Source organism: Halichoerus grypus, chromosome 9 (assembly GCF_964656455.1).
Source record: "Halichoerus grypus chromosome 9, mHalGry1.hap1.1, whole genome shotgun sequence".
Lineage (NCBI taxonomy): Eukaryota > Metazoa > Chordata > Mammalia > Carnivora > Phocidae > Halichoerus > Halichoerus grypus.
The window spans coordinates 105,475,395-105,485,261 of NC_135720.1; the positions used below are offsets into that span (position 1 = coordinate 105,475,395).

General features: G+C 48.0%; 1 protein-coding gene across 1 annotated transcript; it reads right to left on the minus strand.

The window, feature by feature from the left end:
- Positions 1-56: 56 nt before the first annotated feature.
- MAD2L1BP (MAD2L1 binding protein) lies at positions 57-5,615 on the minus strand. The gene is made up of 3 exons (XM_036123972.2): positions 5,511-5,615; positions 4,703-4,968; positions 57-2,655 (listed from the first exon to the last, which is right to left on the minus strand). Exons 1-3 carry the CDS (start codon positions 5,554-5,556, stop codon positions 2,143-2,145), a joined length of 825 nt encoding a protein of 274 aa, XP_035979865.1. The 5' UTR covers positions 5,557-5,615; the 3' UTR covers positions 57-2,142.
- Between the last annotated feature and the right edge of the window lie 4,252 nt (positions 5,616-9,867).

Below are 9,867 nucleotides of genomic sequence, written 5' to 3' on the forward strand. Positions count from 1 at the left end.
GGTCAAACAGGTGAACAGATGCCTCAGCAAGCCTGTTGTCAAGGAAAGAGATGGGATGTGTTGAATTTTTTAAGATTTTATTTATTTATTTGAGAGAGGGAGAGAGAGAGAGAAACAGAGAGAGGGCATGAGCGGGGGGGAGAGGGAGAGGGAGAAGCAGACTCCCCACTGAGCAGGGAGCCCAACAGCCTGTTGTTAATATTGACTGACCTTTTCATTTCTGGATTCCTTTGGAGAGGACTCATGCAATCAGAATGACGTGGTCCCCCATGCCAAGCCAAAAGAGAAATAAGTGTCTAAATTACCCAGATAATTACTTTGTTTTGATTATGAAGGCTTTTACAATTGCTTATGAAGGCTTTTACAATTTGAGGGAGCTGACTTGGCCTAAGGTGTTTTCCATCTCAAAACAATCTGTTAACTCCCTTGTCCAAAACTCTTCCTCCCCGTAGAGCCCTCACCCTGTCCATTCCCAAGTAGGATATGGCCCAGGTCCTCTTTTGTAACGCAGTATCCTCAAACCAAAAACCAGCTGAAATTCTAACTGGTGGAATATGCTTCAAGTGGTCACAGCACCAAAAATCACCCAAACCTTTTGTCCTCACTGATTCCAGATGTACTGACCACTTATTACCGGCAGCTTCCTTGTCAGGAACCATGGTCTGAAGCCAGGGAAGGGAGTCCTGCAGATTTCCAATGCTACCACCTTTGGCAGAGTGAGCCTGCTTATTTCAGAGTAAAACCACACAGGCCATACAGCACAATGTACAGTACTCAGCCTCTGGAGCCGGGTGGACTGGGTTAGAATCCAGGTTTCACCACATAGGCAAGTTATTCTATTTCCCAACCCTCATCTGTAAGATGGGAACAACACATACTGTGGAAGGTTGTTACATGAGATCATGTATGTAAAGTGCTTAAAACACAGTGTAAAATTTAAACCATGTTTTATGTTTTCTTAACATAAAACATTCTTCGTAAAACATAAAAAATAGTATATATTTATACTGTCCCCATTTACACACATACACACACACACACACACACACACACACACACAAACCTGCCTATCTCCAACACCAACAGGGTAAGGACTCTGTCTTCAACTTGCTTCCAAGAAACAAGCAGGTGTTCTCAGGGACAAAGAGCATCAATGCTTAGCAGTCAGGATGGCAACAAGCCAGAGGAGAGCAAAGATCAGGATGGCCAAGTCAGAGGCGCAGCTGAGGGGAAGTGCCGCAGGTGGGAGAGTGGGGTGTGCCTAAGGACAGTGTGGCCAACAGGGACTGCCCACGGCCACCAGACGACGGCAATGCAGACAGGCTAGGCAGAACCCCCGAAGGGACAGCTGGCCTCGGGAGCTGTTCCCACGGGTTTGCAGCTTTGCAAAGGCCCTCTCAGTTTTCCTTTCTCAGCCCAATCTCTCAGCCCCTTTTCCCCTGTGTGACCTTTGGCACACATACCGTAATGATCACAAAAACCCCTATGTGGCAAGGAAAGGAGGTCAGGCTAGCAGGTAGCTGATGAGGACTCTAGTCCCAACTCTGACATCAAAGTGTTATACAGAACCTTAGCCAAGTCCCTTCACTTCCCAGATGGGCCTAGGGCTGATGAAGAGAAAGAACCATCAGTAAAAAAAAAAAAAAAAATCCTAGAAGCCCTGAAGCATAAGAGGCCAAGGAGAAAGACAAAATACTCCAATCTTAACCCTGGAAATCTTTAAGCCAAGAGTTACAGGATAATTTAATGCAAATCCATTCATTTTTTTTATATTCAACTTCATTATGTCCCTAGTAAAAATTCTGAAAGGCCACAGCAAAAAGCGTAATAGGGCCACTTCCATAAGAGTGTCTGTCTATGGGCCCACATTTGCTTTCCAACCCGAACAGAAATGCCTGACCCAGCACCTTCTGGGAAAACCAACCTTTGATTCAAAGAGATGTGTTCAGTGATAATTATGACAGCCACAGCCACAAAACCAGCCCACCAGGAAGTCTAAGGAAGGGAGGCAGGCAGCTGAAAGGACAGAACATTCCTCTCACCAGGAAGCAACTCTAGCTCCAAGCAAGAGATGGGTGACTTGATGCCACAGGGGCAAAGATCATTTAAGCCATTGTGTTCACGATGAAGAAGCACCCCCATTCACTCATGGAAGCCTTTAAGTGTCACTGGTGCCTGGAACCAAATGTAATCCTCCCAGGCCGTGGCTGGGATAGACGGTCTGCCACAGGACAGGGTCACAGTCAGTTTGTGGCCACGGGTGGGCACTCGGTAGTTGAGCTTGGGTCGAAACCAATCTTCTCCACAGTCCCGGTGCCCCTGTGCCATGACAATGGTGCCCATGAGCGGAGGAGCCTGGAGCTCACTGAAGGCATCAGCCATGAAAATGGCTCGGAAGAGACGGCGCAAACAAGCTGCTGTGCTCAGGCTCTGGTCCATGCTGCTGGGGGCCAAGCGGGACAAGTCAAGCTCGTAGAACTCCTTGGGACTTAAGGCACTGCCACCAAGGAGGATAAGCACGCGGGGTACTAATGTCCGGGCAAAGAAACCCTCTAGGTGGCTGAGGACACTCTCCAGTTCTGCCAGGGCTTGTTGGCATTTCCTGCTGCTCACCTCAGCGGTGGCCCGAGCTTTCTTCTTCATCGCATCCTCGGCCTGTGAGGACAAAGACCGGTGAAAGGGAAGGACGAGATGGGGGAGGCTAATGCCCTTTGAAGAACCCTGTGGGGATGCAGTATACTTCTGGGACTGGGTTTCCATGGCCATGACACTGGGCTTTTATCAGAGGGCAATATATTTAAAAAGGAAAATGCATTCTTTGTACAAAACCATACCTTTCCCATGCTCAGAACAGCAAAGACAGTACTCTGAAGCAGGAGGGCATCCAGAAATAAGCAACTAAAATAGTCAAGGAGATTTGGTGGCATGGCAGGTGGCAAACTTTGCTGTGCCATGAGTGACAACAGGAAATGAGGATAATCTGGATTAATAAAGGTGATTCTGGAGTTGGTCTTCAGTTAAATGTGGAAAATTAAACACATGCTTATTTGTGGTCCCATCTAAAATACTACTAAATGAGATAAAAAGGAAGGGAAGGAGGGGAGAAAGAAAGGGAACTCCCAAGGGCAAAGAGAACTGGGAAGCAGACAAAGGTAACCACAATTTCTGGAAAAGAGAAGGCAGATGGAAGAATTCAAGGGAGCTGAATACCAAGTGCTAAAAGAGGGAACCCTCCATGAAAAGCAAACCGATTCACACTGCAGAACCTCAGAAGGGCTCAGGAATTGACAATTTAGGTACCACAGAAGAATGAACAGAGAGGAACTGAGTGAAAACCCATGTGAGGACCCTTAGATCATCTCCCAATTTCCTCCACCCAGTCTTCTCCAGAGAGAAGACTTCCCATACTGATGTTTCAGGAGTCCTCCAAAGAGACCACTAGGTTCCTACCCAATATCCTCAGAGTGAAGTCTACAGCTCACAAGGCCCAGCCACGTACACAGAGCTTTCATTAATTTATTCTTAACTATTCATCAGACACAGAATAAAAGCCTCTAACATGACAGTCAGAGACCAAAACAAATAGGAAACTGAAAAACTGAAAAGAACAGAGTAAAAGTTCAAAAATACAATAATGAATATCCTCAAGTAAGAGAAGATCATATAGACATGAAACAACAGGATGGTATAAAAAAGAAACATGGAAAAAATTAGAAAGAGCTCTTAAGACTATGATCACAGGGGCGCCTGGGTGGCTCAGTTAGTTAAGTGTCCGCCTTTGGCTCAGGTCAGGATCCCAGGGTTCTGGGACTGAGCCCCATGTCAGGCTCCCTGCTCAGCGGGGCTCTGCTTCTCCCTCTGCCCCTCCCCCACCCCGACTCATTCTCTCTCTGTCTCAAATAAATAAATAATCTTTTTTTTTTGAAGATTTTATTTATTTATTTGACAAAGAGAGAGAGGGAGAGCAGGAACACAAGCAGGGGGAGTGGAAAAGGGAGGAGCAGACCCCCACTGAGCAGGGAGCCCGATGCAGGGCTGATCCTAGGACCCTGGGATCACGACCCAAGCTGAAGGCAGACAGACACTTAATAACTGAGCCACCCAGGCACCCCATAAATAAAAAATCTTAAAAAAAAAAAAAAATTATGATTGCCAAAGAAAATTATAAAAGTGTTAGAATATAAAGTCAAGGAAGTCCCCCAGTAAGTAAAACATAAAAATAAAGATGGGGGGTGCCTGGGTGGCTCAGTCAGTTAAGCGTCTCCCTTGGGCTCAGGTCATGATTCCAGGGTCCTGGGATCAAGCCCTGCACGGGGCTCCCTGCTCAGTGGGAGGCCTGCTTCTCCCTCTGCCTGCCGCTCCCCCTGCTTGTGCTCTATCAAATAAATAAAATCTCAAAAAAAAAAAAAAACACAAAGACAAAGGGATGAACATCTGGGGAGAAAAGACATTAAAATTAAAAGGTCAGTTCATCAAGTCCAAATGCAACACACTAGCAGTTTCAGAAAAAGAAAATGAGAAAATGCTGGAGGGTTAGACTATCAAAGACTAGGGTGGGGAGAAACTAAAGCCATGCAGCTGAAACATTCCTTACAGCTGTTGAGGCTGACAGGGCCTGAAGATTCCTCAGAACCCCTTTTCACCTGCCTACCATGTACAGTCACAGTGTCCTCACCAGCTTTCTCCCAAAGCCTGTGCCTACCTGGGTAGGAGGTTTTCGATAGAAGTGCTTAAGCTGTTCATAGGGCAGAGGCAGTTGTTGGCGCTGGTACATGATATGCTTTAGAAGTTCACAAGTAAACCGACAGCAGCCTTCCTGGCTCACAGGCCCGGGAAACACCACCGGCACCATGCAGTCTCTGGGGCGAAAGGGCTCCGAAAGGTTGGGAGGTTCTTGAGTAGAGGTAGTCTCAAGTAGTTCTATCTGGGGGGCGTGGGTTTCCTCTGACTTCTCATACCATTCCAAATCTAGTAGGTGCGCAGAGGGACAAAAGAGAGACAAAAAATTTAAAAGCCAGTCAGTCTTCTCATTCCCTTGTACTGGGGAGGGGACAGCCCGACACATTCCCTCCGCAAACTCCTTGAGGGTGGTGGCGGGGAGATTCCAGACCCCAGTCGCCTAAGATGATTTCAGTGACTGCTGGATGGGGAATGGGAATGGGGGAGGGAGAATTTCGGACGCCGTGACTAGGGCTCCGCTCAGAAAGTGGAGGCCCTAACCCGGGGAAATTCGTTTACACTAAATGTAATCAAGCGGGATCCAGAACGCCGCGGAGAGGAAGACAGAGTGGGGACGAACCAATGGGATCCAGGACCGAGGGGGCGATGGAGTCCCTGGAGCCGAGGGGGCGATGGAGTCCCTGGAGCCGAGCGGGAGCCAGGAGGGACGCCGGCAAATGGGGGCAAGGAAGACTGGCCAGAGAAAGGGTCATGGACTAAAAGACTGGATAGCGGCGGTAGGGAAGAAACAGGTCCCCAAGGCTCCCTGAGCTCCGAAGCCCAGGCCTTACCAGGTACTGCAGGCCGGCACAGCACTTCCGGCTCCGGAGCCGCCATCACGACCTCCTCCCGCTTCTCCGTGCGGTTTGAATAGGCGCCTCGCGGGGTATCATGGGAAGCCCTTGCCTCCACTTCCGGCTCGACTGGGACGAGCCGGGGCGCGGCGCCGCCGCAGTGGTGGAAGCTGGGCGGGGTTGGGATTTGAGCCCGGTGCTCTCTCCGAACACTCCTGCACGGGTTCCGCCGAGCCCTTCCCCCACAGGGAACCCACGCTCTCTCAGCCACTGAGGTCTGCCTTCCAGAGGACACTCGCCCTCACGCACCCATTCTCTCCTGCGTTCACTCTTCACTGTGCACCTACTTCGTGCCAGGCCCTGTCCTAGGTGCTGGAGCCTCTGGCAAACAAGCAGAAGGCGGTTGCTGTCCTAAGGGGTTTGCTGCCTAGAAATACGATACCATGTGATGAATTATATACCGTGGGGTGTGCACGGGCTGTGGATAGAGGAACCGGCCACCTAAGCTAGAGGGGTGGTCCCAGAGGAAATGTGCCCAGGAAACTGTGACCTATAGGATGAGTAAAAGTAAAGAGGAGGGCTTAGGTATCCTGGAGACCTTGAGAGACAAGAGAATCCTCCATTCAAGGAATGAAAAGAGTTCAAGGGCGCCTGGGTGGCTCAGTAGGTTGAGTGAGGGACTCTTGATTTGGGCTCAGGTCATGATCTCAGGGTCAGGACATTAACTCTGCAAGGGGCTCTGCACTCAGTGCCAGAGTCTGCTTGAGATTCTCTCTCTCCCTCTCCCTCTGCCCCTCACCCACTCACGCGCTCTCTCTCTCTAAATAAATTTTAAAAATTTTAAAAAAGAAAGAAAAGAGTTCAAATTATAAAGAGTTAAGGCTGTGGCAGACAAACAGGATCCAGATCATGGTAAAGCTTTACAAGTCCTGTTAAAAAGTTTGAACTTGATGCCCATAGGGGGATGGGGAAGCTTTGAAAGCTATCAGTAGGGGAGTGACATGATTAAATTTATAAATTTAATCTCTACACCTGCTGCAGTGTAGAGATTACAGGGAGGATGACAGAGGAGGCAGGGATACCAATTAGAGCTGCAGTTTTCCAAGTGTATTGGTGAAAGAGACCTGAACTCTGGTAGTCACGGTGGGGTGGAAAGAAATTGGTGAACCCTAGAGATATTTAGAAGGTCCAATGAGCATGACTTGGTGGTTGATCCCAGGAAGAGGAAAAGGGATAAAGACTACCAAGAAGACAAGCAGATTTTTTAAGTTTAGCAACTATATGGCCAGTTGTGCCATTCAATGAAGGAGGGAACACTACAGGAAGACCAGGTTTATTGGTGTGTGGATATGGAAAAAAGATGAGTTCAGTTTTTGACAGGTTGACTTTGCTGTTCCACTGGACAGTGAAGAGACATTTAGGAACACCATTAGGAATAGAAATGTGTTTGAGAGTCATCTGTGTAGGAGTGTATAAGATCACCCAGGGAGGGCACGTAGAATGAGGATGAGCTAGGATCCTAAAGACACTAATGTTTAGGGGATGAATATAGAAAGAAGAACCTAGGTACTGAGGAGTACCTAGAGAGGTATAAAGAAGAATAGACAAGTGTCAGGTCATGGAGGCCAAGAGGGGTGTGTCTCAGGAGGTAGGGAGCAGAGACCAAACATACTGTAAAAGTACAATGATTAAAATACTGTGGTGTTGGTTCAGGAATAAGCAAACAAATAATAAAATAGGAGAGAGTCCAGAAACAGATCCATGTATATGTAGATCTCAGTATATGATGAGGGTGACTTTCAAAGCAAGTAACTTGAGACAGCTCCTTATGCATTTAAAATAAAAAACATCAAATTAGTTCCTACCACACATCTTACAAAAAGATAAATTCCAAATGAATTAAAGATCTAGGGGCACTTGGGTGGTGCAGTCGGTTAAGTGGCTGCTTCTCGGTTTTGGCTCAGGTCATGATCTCAGGGTCCTGGGATGGAGCCCTGTGTCTGGCCCCAGGCTCAGCAAGGAGTCTGCTTCAGGATTCTCTCTCTCCCTCTGCCCCTCCCCCCGCTCTTGCTCACGCTCTCTCGCTCTCTCTCTCTAAAGTGAATAAACAAATCTTTTTTTAAAAGATTTTATTTATTTATTTGACAGAGAGAGACTGCAAGAAAGGGACCACAAGCAGGGGGAGTGGGAGAGGGAGAAGCAGGCTTCCTGCTGAGCAGGGAGCCCAGGACCCTGGGATCAGGACCTGAGCTGAAGGTAGACGCTTAACAACTGAGCCACTCAGCGCCCCAAATAAATCTTTTTTAAAAATGGATTGAAGGGGTGCCTGGGTGGTTCAGTCGGTTAAGTGTTTGCCTTTGGCTCAGGTCCTGATCCCAGGATCCTGGGATCAAGCCCCGAGTCAGGCTCTCTGCTCAGCAGGGAGCCTGCTTCTCCCTCTTCCTTTGTGCCTCCCCTCCACTTGTGCTCACTCTATCTCGCCCTATCTCTCAAATAAATAAATAAAATCTTTTAAAAAATAAAATGGATTGGGGCACCTGGGTGGCTCAGTTCATTAAGCGACTGCCTTCGGCTCAGGTCATGATCCTGGAGTCCCAAGATCGAGTCCCACACTGGGCTCCCTGCTCGGCAGGGAGTCTGCTTCTCCCTCTGACCCTCCCCCCTTTCGTGCTCTCTCTCTCAAATAAATAAATTTTAAAAAAATAACAAAATGGATTAAAGATCTAAACATAAAAATAAACCTCCAAACTCCTTGAAGAAAATATTGGGGAATAATTCATAATCTAGCAGTGGGGTTACCCTAGGCATGACACAAAACCAAGAAAGTATAAATGGAAAGATTGCTACTTCGAATTTATTTTTAAATTTTTTTTATTTTTTTATTTCATTATTTATTTGTCAGAGAGAGAGGGAGAGAGAGAGAACAAGCAGGTGGTGTGGCAGGCCGGGGGATTGGCAGGCAGAGGGAGAAGCAGGCTCCCCGCTGAGCAAGAAGCCCAACTCGGGACTCGATCCCAGGACCCTGAGATCATGACCCTAGCCAAAGGCAGATGCTTAACCAACTGAGCCACCCACGTGTCCCTGAATTTAAAACTTATGTAAAGGTACTCTACACAAAGAATAAATGACTAATTATATACCAGGAAAAATTGTGTGTGTGTGTGTGTGTGTGTAATCCCATAGCCAAACACCTCATAATCAACCCCTCCAGGAAACCAAACACATCTACTACCTTCCATTTCCCAGGACCCTGATCTCCTCCTAGACAGTCATCCCTGTTTAGTCTACTCCTCTGCCAGCCTTCACTCCTGTCCATGGTAAGCTAGGTTGTTCAAGAATGGGATATCAGAATAGGTTATCCCCTCCCATTTCTTAGAAGAAATTCTCCACTTAGGAGACAAGAGGATTGGGATGGACGAAGTGAAATTTTGTATGTTGGGTCATTGAAAGACACAAGGAGATGAGAGGATGAGTGTTATCAGGCAAGTGCAGCAGGCCCTGGTTATCAAGGGAACACAGAGTTGGTGGTGGTGAGAATGTTGGGGGAATAGTCTTGGCTCTCCCTTCCAACTTCCATCCTTCTTGAGATCTCTTACTGAGTTCCTCAGTCTCAGCCTCTAAGTAGCAGTTTTCCTGGCAGGGTCGTGCCCCTGGCTGGAGTTGACCTCTGCAGCATTACCTTCCTTTCGCTGAATAGGGTGGAAAAGAGAGAAGTCATGCGTGCTTTCAACCACTGAAGATGGCAAAATTGGCTGCATCTGCTGGGCCCTTTTGCAGATTTTGGTCCTTCTGCTTCCACGGCTTTGGGGAGTTATGCCTTGTGGAGAGCAACTGAATGATAAGTAACCCACCTCCCTCCTTGTAGTCTTGAGGGGAAGCCATGGACTCCACGAGGTCTGAACCCCTGAAAGGATCACCAGAGGTAAGTCACTGTTGCAGCTTCTAGTTTTCCAAGGAAAACTGAGACCTGGAGGGAAGGGTCGTTTTATTTCCTGGCTGTGTGAGAGCATCTCGATGTTTGTGAAAGAGGGGAAGTGGACATAGGGTGAGTGGTGAATCATGAGACAGCCATGGGGCTAGGAATTGAACCCTGGCGTCCTGACTCCCAGCCCTGCAACACTAATTGCTTCTCCACTCTGCCTTTCCAGTGTCTTGTGCGCTGGTTTTCTGTCGCTGAGTGTTTATTCTTTGCCGACTGCAAGAGCCCTAAAGAGCAAGAGAGATGGCTTGGCGAGAAAGTCAAAAGTCAGTAATCCCCTGGGCCCTTGGCCAAGTTTCTATTGCCGGCCACTTCTCCCAGCCACAGCCCTAGCAGTGGCTGACGTAACCCGAGCCCCAGCCCCGCCCCAAGTAG